General features: G+C 37.5%; 1 protein-coding gene across 1 annotated transcript in view; it reads right to left on the bottom strand.

Annotated features, from left to right (window-relative positions):
* Nucleotides 1-1,370: 1,370 nt before the first annotated feature.
* Pcsk1 (proprotein convertase subtilisin/kexin type 1) overlaps nt 1,371-20,273 on the bottom strand; it is a 41,485-nt gene continuing 22,582 nt past the window's right edge. The window contains exons 9-14 of the mRNA XM_090331601.1: nt 19,931-20,031; nt 13,396-13,629; nt 11,776-11,933; nt 10,100-10,233; nt 7,676-7,837; nt 1,371-5,905 (exon numbers count right to left, since the gene is read on the bottom strand). Coding sequence (XP_090187727.1) covers nt 5,534-5,905; nt 7,676-7,837; nt 10,100-10,233; nt 11,776-11,933; nt 13,396-13,629; nt 19,931-20,031 — 1,161 coding nt within the window. The 3' untranslated portion in view covers nt 1,371-5,533. The remainder of the gene's footprint in view (nt 5,906-7,675; nt 7,838-10,099; nt 10,234-11,775; nt 11,934-13,395; nt 13,630-19,930; nt 20,032-20,273) is intronic.

Genomic DNA, 20,273 nt, shown 5'->3' with positions numbered 1-20,273 from the left:
ATAGAGGAATGAGGAGAGTAGTCACTGCTCCTCTGGAAGAAAATAGCATAAAATGATGGATGTATAGTGACTACTGTCATTTCCTTGTCACTACATTGATGGCAGAATGATGCTTACAAAGTAGCAACAGATAAGCAATGCATACACATGGCAAGCCCAATCCCCAAGTGAGCAGAAAGTACTTGTTAAGTCTCCTTGTTAAGAGTTGTCTTTGTAAGACAAGAACTTGATCTTTGTCACTCATGCTTTGCTCTTGTCCTAAGATTACACCAAGGGTTTGACATAGCTAGAAGTGTCAGGGCACTGGATAGAGGAAGCGTGGACATGGGTGTGGGAGGAGAGGACATAGGTTTTTCTGAGTTATATTCTACAAATGCTAGTATCAGCTGAAATATCCATTCCACTTTTCTGGGTGTTAAATGCATTTACTAACACTGATCATCATTTCTGGGTTACTTTATGGATCTAAATTAGTTCCTTTTTGATATTGCCTCCAAAATATGTAAGTCATTATCATAGTTATACTTTCAGGATTTTAATGCAGCTAGGGCAGGTTTTTAAAAATGAGAGTTTCAATGTTTGGTGGAATCTCTGTTTGCTTATGGGATCATATTAAGGGATACGTAGGGGGCCAAGGGTTTGGCCTAGTGGTAGAGTGCTTGCCTAGTATGCACGAAGACCCAGGTGGAATCTCTGTTTACTTATGGGCTCATATTAAGGGACACGTAAGGGGCCAGGGATTTGGCTTAATGGTAGAGTGCTTGCCTAGCATGCACGAAGACCCAGGTTCGATTCCTTGGTACATAAAAAAAGCCAGAAGTGGTGATGTGGCTCAAAATATAGAGCTCTAGCATTGAGAAAGTCCAAGGACAATGCTCAGGCCTGAGTTCAAGCCAGGGAGAGAGATAATTTTTCCCATAAAGTTTCCCAGCAAACTAGAAATAATTATATGCGGTACTTTACAACTATACTCTTACTCCAGGATCTACCTAATTCTTTCATTTTAGTCTAAAATAAACCAAGAACATTCCATTTAGGATGATGTCACTTTTTTCCCTCATGTGTCTATTCCTCTTCTTCACCCAAACTGTGGAGATTCAACTAGACTTGCTTCTACCCAGGACCAAAAGTCCCCTAATAATGAACCCTTTGCACAATCCTACATCTATCTGCCTCTTACTCCTTGGTGTCTTGGGACCTTGCAAGAAGGGTGGGGCGGCTGGTACTCACTCTGTGGAAACTAAGTTGTCTCAGAACATCTGAGGTCATGAAGACACAGCTTGAAGGGGTTTTATATTGATGATAAAATGACAAATTCAATTATATTTTATTAGCTTTATTCCACAAACCACCACAAAGACTCAGTGGCTTACAGCAGGTATTTATTCATATACTCACAACTTGACAAGGAAAAAAAATTAGATTATCCTGTAGTAATCATGGCATCTTTGTTTCATGCTGGCATTTTATGGATTGGCTGACATTCTATGGTTCTGTCCCGTGGACTTGGTTTAGGTCTACTCCATTTACATTTGTTCTGGAAGGTAGGCCGAATGACCAGTAGCTAGCAGCACTGAGTTGCTTCAAGGTAAGAGCAAATCCTAACTGTAACAGCGCAGCTAAAGGCTCTGTGGGTTCATGTCTACCAATATTTTATGGGCCAAAGCAAATCATCAGTTATTTAGGGAAAATATACTTTTTCCACAAGTTAAAATGAACACAATGCATAATGCAGTCTATCATGTCTAATAATGGGATAGCCTTGCAAATTATAAAACAGGGAGTTAGCATAATTTTGCATTCAAAGGTAAAAACTTATCCTTGCTTGGGATTTGTGTATATTTGGTTATACTCAGTCTATACACAATCCAATAGTTATCAAAAGCACATTGAAAAGGAAGCAAAGAACACGCATGGAGGAATGAATGAAAGAATGTGAGATACTGGGTCACCTGTAACCCTAGCTAATTAGATGACAGATCTGTGGATTGAACTTTGAAGGTAGCCTGGAGAGAGAGAGAGAGAGAGAGAGAGAGAGAGAGAGAGAGAGAGAGAGAGAGAGAGAGAGAGAGAGAGAGAGAGAGAGAGAGAGAGAGAGAGAGGAGAAAAACTCATCTTTAATTAACCAGCAAAAATACAGAAGTGGAGGTATAGCTCAAGTGGCAGTGTGCCAGCTGTGAGTGAAAACACCTAATGAGAGCATGAAGCCTGGAATTCAAGCCTCAATACTTTTAAACACATACACATTCATACACACAAAAATGTGAGTGTAGTATGCATGTATATAATAACACGGTATATTTAGATATATGTGTGAATGTATGCCTGTACATAGCAAACTATTGCTCAATTTTAGAAACACCAAGAGGAGATTTTTCCCTTTGCAAACAACATAATGAAACTGGAGGGCATTCGAAGTGATGGAAACAGCACATGGAATAAAATATTATTCTATTACACCTGAATGACTCTAACTTGGGATAAATGAATGGATTCTGGGGAAGAATTGACTGGGCACAGGTAGAAAGGTAAGACTCTTGTAGGGATTCTGATAGTGGGAAGACATTTCAGGGATGGGGGGTTGGTACAGGAGAGAAGAGCAGCTTGAAGACAGAAATCAAAGCAAGGCCTTAGGGGTTGTGATGCAAGAACCTCTGGGAAGAATTTAATGCTTGGCTGCTTTACTTTGGCTTACAAACCTAATGTTTACTGAACTGTGGCAAATGATTTCTCTTACAGGCTGTAAGTCCCTTTAATTTGGTTCCTTTCCCCAACTGCTTAACACTTCAGTTAAGGCTCAGTCACAGAGCTTTTTTTGTGTTGCTAAGTGAAAGCCTGGCTAGGAAGGAAAAATGAAACATGCCTTATTCATATAGATTCATAATTTGCCTCCTGGAAAGCCTATTTTCCTGAAAGATATATAATCAGCTTTTTAAATGCAAATTCTACTTTCTTTTTTTAATTATCCATTTGGGGAGCACAGTAAGAAGGCAAATCCTATTTTTGTTGGAGACATGAATGTTTTTCCTTTTTGTGTTAGTGAGAAAACATTTATTCTTCTGAGTTGTAAGCATACTTTACATCATCTAATTAATCCATCAAGGATATCAGGAATTTCCTTATAAATTCTAGGATCACACATGGCAAGCTCAGTCACTAATTGTATTAGGTTATCAGACAAACATCATTTTTAATATCATAGCATATACATATATATATATAGTATTTTCATTGACAGAGGAACATGCCTTTTGAAAAATATTTTATTGGCTGAAACTTTCTTACTCTCACGAAAACATTTAGTTCTTTAATAGAATTTATTATGCTTTTCAAAATTGTTTGATAAAAGCATTGGTACATTATAAATGCCTGTAAAGAAAATAGAGCTTAAAATCCCAAGGGAACTATAATATAAGCTTCTGCTTTAACATTTCCACAAAAATCCACACAGGCACTAAGAAAGACTGACAAAAATATTTTGACTGAACAATATACCTCAGGTTGGAAACATTCAAACATAATTTTTATCTAAATATTAAAGCTTCTCTAGAATGAACCTTTGGCTATAATCCAATGAGATGGTTTAGGTTTAAACATGAAAAGACAGAAAAGATTAAAAGCAAGCTCCCTATAGTCAGAAGATTAGGAATGGGAAAGGGATGAGATTTTTCACTCCAACTGTCATTTATCACCACTCATTGGCCTCTGGGTAAAAGGTTTTCATTGAAATTTAATAACTCTTGGGTCCTTTTCAGCTTTAATACTTTTTGATCTAACACTGTATATCAAATAATATAGGAAACCAGGACGAAGTGTTACTGTAAGTATTCTAGGCTCTCTGGGCATTTCTCTGGAAAATAATCCTGGTTCTGCACAAATTCAAGGATGGAGTTACACTTGAAATAAGAAAAACCCATATTTCTGAACTTGTTCAGTGTTGGGGTAGACTTATCATATTGAGATTTCATAGAAGATTTGAAATCACTGATTCACTTGGAGATGCCAGTTTTATTGGTAACTGGAGACTTTATTAGTATATTGAAAAAAGAAAGGGGTTGGCAGTTAATAAATAACAGGTGAACATCCAGGTGAGATAAGATCAGGTGAATCATCTTAAAGGTATTCTCAGCATCTAAAATATGTTTTTGCCTATAAAGATAAATTATTTAATCATAGCAAACTCATAATTAAGGATAGAGCCTGCATGAAGGAAGTTTAGGATAGTCTTACCTAATCTATTTACATTTTGTACATATTAATTTAGTGCCGGAGAGGACAAAAGCAAATGCCTGTTCATACAGACTAGGAATGAATGCAGTGGGCATTGTACATACTGTGGAGTAGGCCGAAGGACCGGACTTCAAATCCAGCTTGGCACTTGTTTCTCAGCTCTAGCCAGCTATTGCCATGAGGGAAGAGAGTTCTGGGAAGCAAGTTATATGTGGCACCTCATGTTTTCAATAATCCCTAACTCTCCATCTTAAAAGCATACTTTAAACAAAATAAAACCTATGCGAAGAACAAATAAAGTCAATGGGCTTCTACAGTCTGTTTTGTGATTTGAAACATGGAAGCAATTTAGTAAAAATTTGGATGCTATCAACTACAAAATAAGAGAAGATCTTGTCGTGCCCAAGGATTAATATTCAGTTAGAAATATCCAGAACAATCTGTTCTTCTGAATACAATGAAGAAAACGTAACTGGCACTGTTTCTTGCCATTAGGAACATGTTTCTCTTGTTACATTGGTTCTAATGATTAAGGTAGCTAAACAAATTTATGTCTAGGAATTTCTGAGCCTGAGTATAAGTATTTGTTTTCTAAGTTAGTGCTATGAATCAGTTATCTCAATATTGAGTTTGTACCTAAGAAGCCAAACAAGGAAGAAGGGGGAAATAGAGGAAGACCAGAGCAAACAGTGTGAATCATAGCTACCTTTAGATCCTCAGAGGTTTCTAACCAGTTAGACGGATTTCAAGAACTGTATGCAGGCTTTTTCTCTAATGATCAGATGGTCACTTCTCCAGTGCATAATACTTTGGAGTAGAAATGCCTAGGGAATGGGACTATTAGTGAACTTGGACATTAGATGCATTGCAAGTATTTCTTTGGCATCATTATTCAAGGAAAAAAACATGGCAAAGAGGAAACAAGCTATAGCATTTTCTTCCTCCATTTTTGTAAACTACATTTTTAGGTTTTGCCATTTCTTGTGAGGAAAGAAATGTGGATTCAGGAAGTCATTCTAACGGGACATATCAAAGGTGACTACAAAAAGAACAAAACAACTCACGTGTGCAGGCAGGGAAGACGTGTTTTTAAAAAGCTGGGATCAATTGTGGAAGGTGGATTTTCCATTGGAGTTCATTCATTTCCAAAGTACAGTATGCAAAGGAAAAGAAAGAGCAGCACAAAAGATGTCTATATGTATGGGACTCAATACCAACACCACACAACCACGCCAGATTTAGGCAAAAATCTAAGGAAAAGGAAGGTGTGTGAATATTTCCAACTTGGGACCATCCACTTATTTTAATTTTCCTCACTCAGAATGTCCACTAATGCTTGCAGCAGTCGGTCATCTCTGTGCTTATAAGGTTTTGTGTTATAGAAAACATCCACGTAGTCATTGTACAGACTGTCTTCAGCATCTTTAAGCTGGGAAGGTTTGTTCAGCTTTTCCAGAGCTTCATAAAAATTTTCATACGGGATATTCAGCTTTGCACTTGGAGTCTTCTTTGGCAATTGCTTTGGTGGTGAGGTTTTGCTAAATGCACTTTGGAGAAGTCGCAGCATGGCCTCGGAAGGAGCCACCTCTGCCGGCCCATCTCTGGTGTCTCCCACACTGCTGCTGGGGCTTTTGGAAGCCAGTGTGTTCTCTTGGTTCTTTTCTGTGGGTTTCTCCTAAAATACAGAATGTTGCCAAAAAAGGGTTAAAGCTCATTATTTACAGCCAGGCAAGCCAGTTGTGTCCCTGGAACAAGCCCACTGGAACAAGCCAACCTTGGGAGCAGAGGCACCCCAAAAGCACAAGGCCTGGAGTCACCCATGGCTTGTTTCAATTCTCAGTTTTTCCATTTTCTGTTGTACCTCTGGTAACCATTTCAACATCCTTGTAAAGTTCCTGCTAAATAGGAGTGAGAATGCCTCCATTTGTGGTTGTTTTGAAGGTTCATTGAGTCCATGTAAGTGCTCAGTGTATACTGGTTTCCTTCACTGCTATGGGTGGAATCTGTTTTGGGAAGATGTTATTCAATAATTAACAACTCGTTTGCAATGCACCAGCTAGTGGCTGGGTATTGCAGCTTCCTAGAGAATGCACTACTCTGTGAGAAGCTACTGAATGCTAAGAAGGGCCTAGGAGAGAGACTGAGGTGCTGGGCTAGGAGGGAGGGAACTGGTGAGATCTGAGAAGCTCTTATCTGTATGTTTTATCCACATTTCCTCATATAATGTAATCATCACTAGATTTCCTACAATGCCTAATGTAAGGGAAGTAGTTGTAATAATAGGAAATAATAGCATAATAATAGGAAAGAAGAAGCTTACACATGTTCAGTACAGACACACTTTTTTTCCCCAAATGTTTTTATCTGTACCTGGTTAAATTTAAATAGAGAACACATGAATATGAAGGGCTGACTGCATTTCAGTATTTTAATAATGTAAAAGTTCCTATTAATTCCTTTGAAGAAATGAAACAGGGAGAAATCTTCAAAAGATCAACCCACTTATAGCGCTGTGAAGCAGAAGCCCTTCGGATTTAGGTTCAGGAGCAAAGCAGATTAACAGAATGTAGATTTGGTCAGAACAAAAATTTGGCCAAAATCCAGGGTTGGTTTTCGTCTAAAAACAAAAAAGAACAATGGCTATGTTTCTGTACCTTCTAAAACATCCAGCAACCTGTTCTGAAAACTTATTATTTTGAAAACCAGAGAGGGTGGATCTGAGGCACAGTGCTTGATATTGGGGATACAGAAAGATTTCTTGTAGGTTTTATCTACTCACAGATAGATGAGAAAGTAGTAGATTCTAAGACTCAAGAGTGTGAGTGGCTTATGATCGTCTCTAAAACTCTCTAAGAGATTCCAGTGGACTTTGGCTTTGAGTCCTGATCATCAGATCTCTGCGGCGTGAGTATCTAGGATGGGAGGAGTGGGCGACTAATGATTCCACAGCTCTTTTTAGAGGTGTCAACATGTGTCAGTTAAATGCCAATTGTTAAACAAAAATCATTAAGGAGAAGCCTACATGGTTTGATTGCCTAAGCTTTGGTATTCTTTCTGTACAATGGGCACATTAATGTCTATTCTTCCTAGGTTTCAAGTATCCTCATAAGCTTGTTAAGGTTCCTGAGACAATGTGGAAAATGCTTAAATTTAAGTGCCATACATATATTAGGTATATGTTATCATGTTTAGAATTTGCTGTGTCATAAGAGGATTAAATTCATGTTAGGTAATTAATGGTTTTCAATTTATCAACTACAAGTAATAAATTCTGGATTAAAGAACACCAGGAAGAAGGTTTCATCCACTGGGGAAACAGTTTACCCCTAGCTCATCCTTCTTCCACATGAGTATCTCAGTCCTTCCTGCCAGAAATTGGAATGCACCCTCACACCTTGACTTGGAGAGTTCAATAGCGAGCATGCAAGAGCAGAGCCACACAGACCTCTCCTATATCCACCATCTTCTCCACACCTCGCCTGTCATTCTGAACCGTGTTGTAAGATGTGTACACACGAGGCTGCTTCATGTGTTCTGGCTGGGAAGAGGTGCCATGTAAAATCAGCTTCCAGTTCACAATTCTTCCTTCATTCTGCACTCTTCCAGACTAGTGAATAAACAACACATATTTTATAGTTTATTTTAACAAATTCATCCAAATTTATCAAAGGAGATAATATCATAGTTAGCATCTAATCTTAAAGTGTATTCTATGTTCAGAGCTTTTTTTAAAAAAATGTGTTTTTATTGTAATTAATAGAAGGGTTACATTATATTCACCAGATCAAAGGTGCATTACTTCACACACATTGATACCACTTCTCATGTTTTGGTCCCTATTTCCCTCCCCCCACACTCTCCCCTCATCTTGTTTTCCCCCTCCCTTTCCTATTTCAAATAAATGAATAATCAAATATACAGTATACCAAATAACAAGGTGAGATACTGTAACAATATGAGAATAACCAAGGGACAACAACAAAGATGAGAAATAACATAGTACATTAACAACAACCAGAGCTTTTAAAAAAAAGAAACCACTAAATTTTCTTCCTATAAAAAGCCACTTTAATTTCTTTTGTGCATCAGATAACAATTATCACTCACAAGTTAAGATTCTTGATACTTGGATGTCGGTTAGATGTTACTAAGAAACTAGAGATGAGCTTTCCCTTTAAAGCTTTTGATGTGGTGTCATAGAATGACATGTTGTAGATACAGTCTGCGGCTTTGTTACCTTAAAACTAGGAGTTTGTAAATATTGAAACTTAAGCAGATGTCAGTTGATGTCCTATAAATACTTCACTGTTCAGATTAGACATAATTGACATAGTTTTTCCTTTCTCTAAAAATGACAGGAGACTTAGGCTTAGTCGTTTTTTCTGTTTCTAGTTTGCTGCTGATAATGTATATGAATCTAACATGCTGTGTAAGTTGTGTGCTAGTTTCTGCACAGTTTATCAGTGCTTCTTTGCCAAATAAAGTAAAAAGCAAAAGGAAAAAACAGTCACTTTATAAATTCAGGGATTTACCATTCAATTTTTTCATAACCTATCATTTAGCAAAAAAAAAATTGAGCTGAGTAAATCCGTTTGCTGTTTATTCTACTGATTGTGTCCTTGGAAAGTTGGCTGTCTCTGAAATCTGAAGCAGATATCTAAGAAAGAAAAACATAAATTCATAGAGTCTGACTTTATAGATATTACATAAAGCAAGCCCATTTGGGTAGATTCCCTTAGTTTCCTGACAGTGAAACTGAATGAAAGAATTGAAGATAAGTTCAAAAATAGTACCACCAAGTAGGAACATTTTCTTGCTCTCACTGTTGAGCGATTTTTATTTCTAAACAAGTTGACGAACCTTTTGATGAAAACAAAGCTGTTCTCATTTTAAAAATCAGGTTAACATGACTGTAGAATTTTCTGACATCTTTTAGAAATTAAAGCAATTTCTTTTAAAAAGTTATCGAGGCACTGAAATATACTCTGCAGGTACTTATTACAATTTTATTTAGAAGAATTCAGAAGTAAAATAATGTTCATTTACATTCCTCACCTAGCGAGAATACAAGTGTTGGAGAAATTATGCAAAAATAAATAATCCAGTGATATTTATCTTTTTTAGATATTCTGGTTCTGTTCTTTCATTATTGTGACTGTTTTAAAATTATAAAACAATATCAAAGAGTATTAGTGTAGGTAGAGGATATTTTATTTATTTATTTGGAACTATAAGTATTTCAAAATTCCAAGTTGTTCTTAATTTAGGATATTTATGCAAACTGAGCATTTCTAATCCATTTTTTAAAATTCTGGAATATTTAAGAAACACTTGAGGTTTTTTTCATGAATGAAAATGAAAAAACTCATATTTTAAAAGATACTTTTCATAATATTAAACTACTGTTTTTGAAGTGCTGGTAGTGGGGCTTAACCTCAGGGCCTGGGTGCTGCTCCTTAGCTTTTGTGCACAAAGCTTTCACTCTACCACTTGATTCACAGATTTACTAAGTGAACAGGGTTTGAACATTATGCTTTTTTTTTTTTTTTTTTGCCAGTCCTGGGCTTGAGCTCAGGGCCTGAGCACTGTCCTTGGACTTTCTCAAGGCTAGAGCTCTACCCCTTGAGCCTCAGCACCACTTCTGGCTTTTTTCTATGTATGTGGTACCAAGGAATTGAACCCGGGTCTTCATGCATGCTAGGCAAGCACTTTAACCACTAGGCCAAACTCCCGGCCCGCTTTTTTTTTTTTTAAACTAATGAGTAGTCAAATTCTCTAGGGTCCTGATTAATGATAATACCAATGTTAAAAATGCTTTACCATGTGTAAAAGTGAGCTCATATTTCTTAAATCTTTTATTCATACTTACCATATCAGTAATTCTCAAAGTCCATGTGCCTATAGGATTCTCTCCCCATGTGTGCACAGACATGAAATCCCAATTCTTAAAGCCATTAGGGGATGTGTCCCGCTCTCTTTCAGCCAACAGGACAGTGCTAGTTCCTGTTTTCATACAAAAAAAAAAAACACCAATTAATCATGGTCCGAACTACTCTGATAGTAGGATGCCTCTAGCATCTAATAACTGGAAAGGAAAGCTTGGTGAGATCAGTCCTTCAATTTTTCCCTTTTAGTAACAAGACCATGATAGAGGCATTCACAAGAGAAATGAAAATGTTTGGGTCGCTAGCATTTAGCATGCTATCTTGCAATAATAAGCCTTCAAGAGATATTGTAGAAAAAAATAGTGAACATGCTAAGATTTATTCAATTAAGAACTGAGAACTACATTTATGACTAAGATTGAAGAATGGATCCAAAGATGTGAAATGCATCTTAATAGACATCATTTTAAAATATAAAAGAAAATATTGGAGGGGCCGGGAGTTTGGCCTAGTGGTTAAAGTGCTTGCCTAGCATGCATGAAGACCCGGGTTCGATTCCTCGGTACCACATACATAGAAAAGCCGGAAGTGGTGCTGAGGCTCAAGTGGTAGAGCTCTAGCCTTGAGAAAGTCCAAGGACAGGGCTCAGGCCCTGAGCTCAAGCCCAGGACTGGCAAAAAAAAAAAAAAGAAAATATTGGAAATTTGAGTCTAACACTAATGAAGACATAAGAATTAACTTATTTAAATAACTTACTATTTATTTCTTAAATACTGTTAATTTCATCCATTCACTGAAATACAGTTATTCATCTCATATAAAAACTATTAATTTTTCAAGTCTATGTCATCTATATATCAATAAATTATACATTATATTACAAGATCAAGCAAATTACAGATCCATTCACAAACAAAATATAATAAAGCATCTCATTTGGATAGCAGGCCAAGTCTAAGAGATCTAGAGTGCATAACTCTAAAATTAACAGAACTTATTTCAGACTCAATTCATAGGAAAGGGATCATAGAGCTCAGTTTTCCTCATCTTTTTACCTATAGACATTGAATTTAGTCCACTGAATCCTATCAAAATTTGAAACTGCATTAGGACAATGCCTGGTTGGACTCTGGATTACCAGCTCTCTCTTATTTAAGACCCGATGAAGAAAAGGGCAAATGTTCATATAAGACATTGTATAGCCTTATTCATACTATCATGGAGATTTTATTAGTCTCTCTACCTTCTTTTATCAAGCAAAATTCTGAATGTTTCAATGGATTCTTTTCATATCTTACATCTGTCTATAAGTTTTGTTCATTAATTATGAGACTCAACTAAGACGTTACCTGAGAGATATAAAAATGAAAAATGGATCAGTAATCTAGGTAATTAAGTATCATTTGAAAATACAAGATTTCTAAAAAGTTAACCAATATGAATAGGCCACATCCTTTGCTCTTGAAGAGTCCACAGGAATGAGCAGGTCAAACAAAAGCTAATATCCAGACAAATCAGCATGTTTTTTTTAATATTTGAGCAATCCTATTAGGAGATCCAGTTCTACGTATAAACAAGTGCAATCACAGATTTGAAATCATTGATTTCACAGCTTAAATAGTTTAGAATAATTTTGTTTGATTGATTTTTTTTTTTTTACCAGCAGCTGAAGTGAGTGTGACATGAAGGTCTCCTCTACGGGAATATTCAATTGTTGCTTCAAATTGCACGTGCTCCAGGGACTTGATACTGTTTTCTTGGCCTTCACAAGCTCTTGTTGGAATTTCAATGATAACTTCTCCATTAGCTTTCAGGGCTCTAAATACCATGAAAGAACCAACTTTGAATAAAGTGTATGCAAAGACATCCACATCAGTCTTCACTACATACTCAGGTTGTCACTCCCTGTTGTGAGTAGAATTCTGTTGAAGATGAACTGTACATCAATCAAATACATAATAAAATGGCAAGAATCACAAACATTTAAATGTGATGTTTCTAGCTAGAGAATCCAGTTTAGGAGGAAGTGGTCCATAATTGCAATAACAAAAAGAGTCTCTGAAGAAAAACTAATTTTACCTATAAAGGCTTGCTCCCAATGAGCCAGGAGTGTAGTCTAGTGGTAAAGTGTTTGCCTAGCATGCACGAAGCCCTGGATTCCAATCCTTGGTACCAGATAGACAGAAAAAGGCAGAAGTGGTGCTGTGGCTCAGTGATAAAGCACTAGCCTTAAGAAAGCTCATGGATAGTGCCCGGGCCCTGAATTCCAGCCCCAGGACAGAGAGAGAGAGAGAGAGAGAGAGAGAGAGAGAGAGAGAGAGAGAGAGAGAGAGAGAGAGAGAGAGAGAGAGAGAGAGAGAGAGGGAGGGAGAGGGAGAGGGAGAGGGAGAGGGAGAGGGAGAGGGAGAGGGAGAGGGAGAGGGAGAGGGAGAGGGAGAGGGAGAGGGAGAGGGAGAGGGAGAGGGAGAGGGAGAGGGAGAGGGAGAGGGAGAGAGAGGCTTCCAAATCTTTCCAGGCTTGGTTACTTTGTGTGAGTGGACTTTCAGAGTTATATGACTGCCTCAACTGAAACAAAATATTCATAGCATATTCCGTTTATATGGTCAGATATGTTGAATCAGAGGTAGTCTATATAAAATGAGTATGCCAAAGGAACTTAGAGAGGTAAACAGTCATGGGCCGGGAGTTTGGCCTAGTGGTAGAGTGCTTGCCTAGCATGCATGAAGACCCGGGTTCGATTCCTCGGTACCACATACATAGAAAAAAGCCAGAAGTGGTGCTGAGGCTCAAATGGTACAGCTCTAGCCTTGAGAAAGTCCAAGGACAGTGCTCAGGCCCTGAGCTCAAGCCCAGGGCTGGCAAAAAAAAAAAGTCATGAATCACATAGAACTAAATGTTTTGAATGTAGGCGAACTGGTTGGCAAGAGCTAAATTTCATCAGTCCTAAGACTGAAAAATAGTGTAACAACAGTAAGCTGAGAATGAATCTTAAAACTGACGGTTGGGCAATGATTTTTCTAAGTGGTACGTAAAATATGGTGTATTCTTAATATTTTGTGGTAGATGGTCTGTAAGAAGAACATGGAAACATAATAACAGAATGTATTGCTCTTTGGTCTTTCCATGATCTTCACAGAGAGCCACAGAGGATGCTGGAAAAGTGCATCTCCACTTATTTAAAATAAGGGTAAATGTGTAAAAGATAATTATAGAGTAACAGGAATCTGAATCAAATGACCTCATGGACACATACCCACCTAAAACTCTTGGAAGTACATACCTGGGCTCAAAGTCATTGTCTTTTACAACGCATTCTTTCTTCTCAGGAACACTGTTCCAAGTCCTGGGATCAGCTAAATCCACAAGAGCTTTGGCATTTAGCAAGCCAAACCCGAATCGACTATTCACCATCAAGCCTGCTCCATTCTTTTTCCAGCCAGGATTATTGGCCAATGGGTCATACTCAGAGGTCCAGACAACCAAGTGCTGCATATCTCGCCAGGTGAGGTTTGGGCTGCAGGGGGAAAAGAACAACATGTCATTTCCTTCTAAAAGCAAGCACTAAAATTAAGCATTTCAACTCAGGGATTATGAAATGCTTTCTTGTAACTGTGCTTGTTCTAATGCCTACTGGTACATTTTTAAAAAAATTTAGAAATCAAAATACAACATGATAAATGCCCACTCATAATATGTAAATAAACTATCAGTGCAACCCAATTATTAGCTTTGTAGAAGCATAACCCTTTGCATATGATTTTTAAGTATTTACATTTAATTGGAAAAAATGGTATCATTTACTTTATTATGGCATCTCTCAGACTTACGCTATCCTTGGCTTAGTACATTCAATGTTATACACTCACAAGATGATTCCTTGACTTTTTCATAATCAGATTTGAAAGGAAGAGGCTAGCAAACTGCACATTTCATCTTCTTTCTCTGTAATCTCAACTATTTACATACATGTGTCCCACATCCACTATGGGTCAAAAATATTGGAAAACAAAGTATTGCATCTATACCGAACATTTTTCATGTCATGATTCCCTAAACAACACAATATAACATAGCATTCACATTGTCTTAGCTATTATAAGTTGTCTACAAATAATTTAAATGCTGGGAGGATGCACAGAAATTGTTTACAAAAACTACTCCATTATATGAGATTTCAACATCCACAGATTTTTATTCCTTCAGAATGTCCTGGAATTGAGTCTTGGAAGATGTTGAAGGCTGATCATATATTAAAAACAACAACAAAATAAGAAGTTGGGTGCTGGTAGTTCACACCTGTAATCTAACTATCAGTGGAGTGAGATTTGAGGTTTGTTGTTTGAAGCCAAAATAAAGAGTAAAGTCTGTGGACCTCTTATCTCCAATTAAGTAGCAAGATGCTGGAAGTGGCACTGGTACAGCAACAGAGTTAAGCAAAACAGGTAAAGGCTAGCACCCAGGTCCTGAGTACAAGCACAGATGCAATGCAGGAGGGTGCACACAAAGGGACTACATGAATTTGTTTACAAGGCACTATGCTACGTATTGTTCCTTCCTTCTACTAGAGATGATTACAATCCAGCTAAAACATATTTTAGTGATTATATTTGTGGAATTTTGTGTTCATAACTTGAGATAATGTGAGAGTGTAGGGAAAGAGAACATGCAGAATGAAATGGCCCAGGAAGGCTTTTGTGGGAGGAGAGGGTGAATGGTTGAGCTGAACTTTATAAAGGTTAGTAGAACATCCAGAGGAAGAAAGGAGGCAACTATAGCAGAATCCCAAATGCCCAAAGTGGAACAGAAGAGGGTGAGGCTGGACCACAGTCTGCTTGGCTGGAGCAGGAAAGAGGCAATAAGGAATCCATACTGAACCAGAGCAATGAGGACCACAAGAGGAAATGCCCCCAAATGGGTACAGAGAGTGTTTGAGGCTATCTGAGCAAGGATATGGTAAAATCAGAAGATTGGTTGGGAAATGATGTAAATAAATTGGAAATGCAAAAGATTGTTGGATTTTTTTATAGACTGATCTCAATTTCTCTGTAGACTTTTCTACTGCATAATCATGGACTGGGCAATTCCCCTTGTTTTGTATACAGTCTGCATTACTTTCCCTAGAATTTAATGTGAAAAGGTGTGAGATGTGTATCTCTTATGTTCTCTGATATGTGCCAGGTACTCAGAAGAAATGCTAGGCACAAGAGTGTATACTCAGTAAAACTTGGTTAGTTTGAATGATCAAAGGAACATGTCTACATTAAACTGCCTGATATAATTTCAAATGTTATTACTACAAGAAACTGGATTGTTTCCAGATCTTAAGCTTCTCCTTCGTTTTGAGACCTACATTATTTCCCTCAAGCATTATTTAACTATAATGCCCTAGAGCTTATTCCTTTTGGTTTCTATCTTACTACTAGTCACGTGGCCTGCCACTTGACTAGTGACTAAAGCTGCCAGCTAGTACCAGATTTAGTAGCCCAGTCTTTGAAGGGAGTTTAATTCAAGATCACATGCCCTCAGGCCTGTAGTGCTCTTTGTATATACATCTCTAGCCCTTTCAGGTGAAAGCCTTGTGTTGAATATGAAAATTCCCAGAATTCCTAAGATTCCAGTATCTTCTATCTGTCCAATAATACAAATACCTCTTTGTAGTTCTAGTTCCTTTGTCAAGGATTCCACCTTCAGTGATCGTTAGCTAGTTGAGCAAAATTGATGTTTTTTTTCTCAAGGTAGACACTAATTCTGTCCATGAAGCATTTTTATTGAAATGCATGTTTCTATCCAAATTTTTTTAGAGGTGTTCTGAATAGAAATTTCCTCTCAATGTGATCAACAATCAAGTTTTCCATTGGAATCACCAGCGTGGGTAGAAATGTATACGAAGGCTGGAGGTGAGGAAGGGTACTCAGAGGACACATGCTTGGATGCTTCTAATTATAGTAATTGTGTGCAACATATTGGCTTTCTCTATTTCTATAGTAGACACTTTATTTTATATTTAGATGCAGTTCCTATAAAGTTAATTTTTTATCTAGTCTTGGAATAATATTTAAGGAGCACCATTGTCACACAATGAGGAAAATTAAATTACTTTCCTAGCTGGGTTTTTTTTCATTTATGTTCTTGCATCACAGAGATGTGACGGCACTGCTTGCAATGTTTCAACTCATTTCTGACAGCCTTCCCTCGTTCATTAGTGTGCCATTGCATCCATAATAATTAAAAAAATGTTCAACTGTGTTACACTGCTAATCAAAAATATGTTCATAGAAAATCAGTTTAGTGGAATTAAACATGGAAGGTAAGTTTTGTTTATAATTAGAAGTGATGTAAGTAGTCTGGAGACAAAATTCTACAGTGGAAGTTCTTGGGAATGTTCTAGTTTGGTGTTTAATTCCATTTAGGTAAGTGCAAAGGTGGAAGATGAACTAACTTTTGTCTTTTCCACATTTCATAACCTGTATGAATTTTTGTTGTAATTTTCCCCAAAAGGCTTCATGAAACATTGAAAGTTCATTTCTTATTCTCCAGACTTTAATAAAAATCTAAGCTAGGGTCATCTGTTTGCTTAACAGCTCTAAAGATATGAAGGGATTCTATGGTTCACTTCAGAATTTTTCTCCTTTATTAAAAATTATTCTGATGCTTTTGATCTTGCCTCTGAAGACTGAAGCTATTGTCTGCCAGCTTTCTTAGATGTATTCACTACATACTAATGATGGTGCCACAGGCATTTCTGAAAAGAATTTCTTTCTCTTAGTTTTATTTCTCTCCAGGAATTGCCTGTTAAGTGAACTAATGGCTATCTTCACAATCACAGCTGGATACAATTGTAGAAAATGTACTATTTTATAGCCGTTCTCAAAGTTTTGATTAAAGATACTGGCATTAAACTACCTAAGATAATGGCTGAATAACGGGGGTCCCTGGGACACATACCAGAAACTTCAGGATCTGAGTTGATAGCAGTAGAAACTGGAAGAAGCATGATAAAACAAAACAAAACTTCTCCAGTGTTAATTATATGCACTAATATTCAAGGTGTCCTTAGCAGAAAGAACAATGCTAGAGGAATACCAATACCACACCTCAAACTCTATTACAAAGCTATAGTAATAGAAACAGCTTGGCACTGGCACAAGAACAGGCCTGAGGACCAATGAAATAGAACTGAAGACCCAGAAATGAACCCACAGACCTGTGGGGTAAAAGAAATACAGCTCCCTCAACAAACGATGCTGACAGAATTAGATCCTTTAATATCACCCTGCACCAGAATCAATTCCAAATGGATCAAAGATGTCGCGGTAAAAGTAGATACCTGAAAATATTACAAGAAGGAATAAGAGAAAGGTTCCTAGGCACAGGTCAAAAATTTCTTAATAAAGACCCAGAAACACAACAAATCATAGGAAGTTTAGACAAATGGGATTGTACTGAACTGCTGAGCGTCTGCATGGCAAAGGACATAGCTAGCAAGATAAATAAAAAGCCCACCGATTAGTTATTGTTTTTAATACACTGTGTGAAGCTATTTCTTTGTTTTCCATTTTCCCACTTTGGTTTATACCCTGCTGTCACTGTAAAATGAAAAATGAGGAAGAAATAACAGTGTTGAACAAACTATGTACTTACTACTTTATGCATGTAACTGTAGCCCTTCTATATATCACCTTGCCAATAAAAGTAAATTAAAAATAAAAGAAAGCATTCCTCTGTACATATTTCAGCTAGAAACTTTCCTTCCTTCTTCCCTTTCCTCCTTTCTTTCCTCTGACTATATCACATTCAGTGAAGCACAGTAACGGAACTCATAGATCATGTTCATTTATATCAGCTTTAATCTTGGTGGGTTTTCACTCATCTTTCCTTTTCCTATTAGGACTGTAGGAGGCAGTATAGCGTAGCTGCTAGTAGTACAGCTTCGCTAGCTGTGGGGTTAGACAGACTAAGTTGTGGGACCTGGGTTACATTTCTCACCCTCTTGAAGACCCAATTGCTTCATTTGTAAAATACAATGAATAATTTCTATAACTTAAGAATGTGGACAAAATTACATACATGCCATGTACATAAAAGATTAGCAGTGTGTCTGGTGGACAGAAAGAACGTAGTGAGTACTGAATGACATTATTTTTGACAAGTTTAGTCTATCTCCATATTTATGCTTTGAGTGACTGTACACATTTGTACATAGTCTCAAGTTTCTAAGGATAAAGGCTTGAATCTGTCATTTTTGTTTTCTGACATGATTGTCATAGAATAGGTAATTGAATAGAGTTCAGAGAAGCAAACAATTGAGAACAGATATCTCAATAATTTTATGCACAATGTCAGGGGAGATAGAAATGTAAAGATCGTTTGTGCCTTACTGATGAATGAAATCAAAATGAGGAAAATTAAATTCTTATGGTATATACATTGAACATTTATTATTAATGTCTTTTAAATTATGTGTACTAGATGAATCTATTAGAACCCACAAGCTATTCCATAATCTTAAAGGACTGTATATACGTTTGGTAATAGTGATAATACCCATTCATTGATAACACTCATATTTTTATAGCAGCACAGCCCCAGTTTTTAGGAAGATTCCATCAGAGAATAATGAGATTAATGAAGCTATATCATGCTTTGATAACTTTCTCCTTATATAGAAAAAAAAGGGTTATAGCTTTAGAAGCAGAGGAGTAATTCGTGTGTGTGTGTGTGTGTGTGTGTGTGTGTGTGTGTGTGTGTGTGTGTAATACTAGGCTCAGGTAGACATTTTAACACTTGAGCCATAATTCCAGCCCCCATTTTTTTGTATTGATTACTTTCAAGATAGGGTCTCACTTGATATTCACGGTCAACCTGGGGTGTGAACCTCCCATGTGACTGTGCATGATAGGTACACACCATTGCAATCAGCCACTGTGCTTCCCTTGGAAGCTGGAGAAACAGGTATGTGCCAAGGAACAAGCCAATGAAAGAGATGGAGACTCATAAACATGTATGCTGAGACTGTCCTCAAACCACAATACTCTAATCCTTTGCAAATAGCTAGGATTACAGGCTTCAGGCATCATGGCCAGCAAATGTTCCATTCTCATGTGAAATTCACCTTACAACTGTTCGGCTAGCAGGTAGATATTACATGATATTTGTCACTAGTCAAAGATGGTCAAGCCCTGACTCATTATCTCCTCATGCATCTCACAGGTGTTGAGCAGAGAAGAAAGGCTCTAGACTTTAAATTGTAAGGACAGCTTTCCTTTCACATCTCTCTGTGGCTCTAGTCTGTGATGATAAATACCACAGTGTTGCATCTCATCTTGATGTGCCTCAGAACACTGAACATCTCCACAGGGAGCCCCAGAACCCTCCGAATTACACTAGATTCTCCTGAATGTTTGCAAATACTACTCAGCGGAAATTATTTTGGACAAATTTCTGCCAGATAGGAAGGATGTCTTGTAACTAAGTGGGGAGAGGACTGGGGGAGAAACTAAAAATTTAAAGCCTAAGGAACATTCACTTAGACATGACACAGTACTTTAAAAATTTATAAGGCAGATGAATAGAAGATTACAAAATATATGTATGTATGATATACATATATATACATTCAGGTCCCACATTTTTATTTATTGAATCTACATTGATAGGTTAATGATGGTTATTGCCAAGATGCAGAAAGAGCATGTGTAGTTTTGTGCAGTTTTCCAAATATTCTCCAGTAACCACCTATTTGGGAAGCAATGCTTGCTACTAGAAAGAAGAAACAGTGTCAGTACAAAGGTTATTACAAGCTTTCGGGGACTTACTTTGCTTCCAAAGCCAAAGCAAAAATGCCAGCAGCCAGGGGTGCAGAGGCGGAGGTGCCCGTGTGGGTCTCAGTGCAGTCATTGTGCAGGTCAGCACTTGTCTGGATGGCATCAGGTAGGAGAGAAAGGTGGGGACATGTGAGGAGGGTGACAGGATAACTATACCAAGACCTGCATCTGCTGTGAACAGGCACCTAAGCTGATTCGATTCTCTACTTCCTCCTCTAAACCACGAGCGGATGTTTGCCATCTGCTGATATTTTAGTTCACTTTCTTCTATATGCAACTTGTCTGCAATTCTGGCAGCAAGATGCCTTTTCTGGGGATGAAATACTCCCACTAT

The sequence above is a fragment of the Megascapheus bottae genome, chromosome 4 (genome assembly GCF_031878675.1).
Source record: "Megascapheus bottae isolate mThoBot1 chromosome 4, mThoBot2.hap1, whole genome shotgun sequence".
NCBI classification, from domain to species: Eukaryota; Metazoa; Chordata; class Mammalia; order Rodentia; family Geomyidae; genus Megascapheus; species Megascapheus bottae.
The sequence above is the reverse complement of the archived record's forward strand: the minus strand, read 5'-3'. Positions and strand labels throughout refer to the sequence as shown.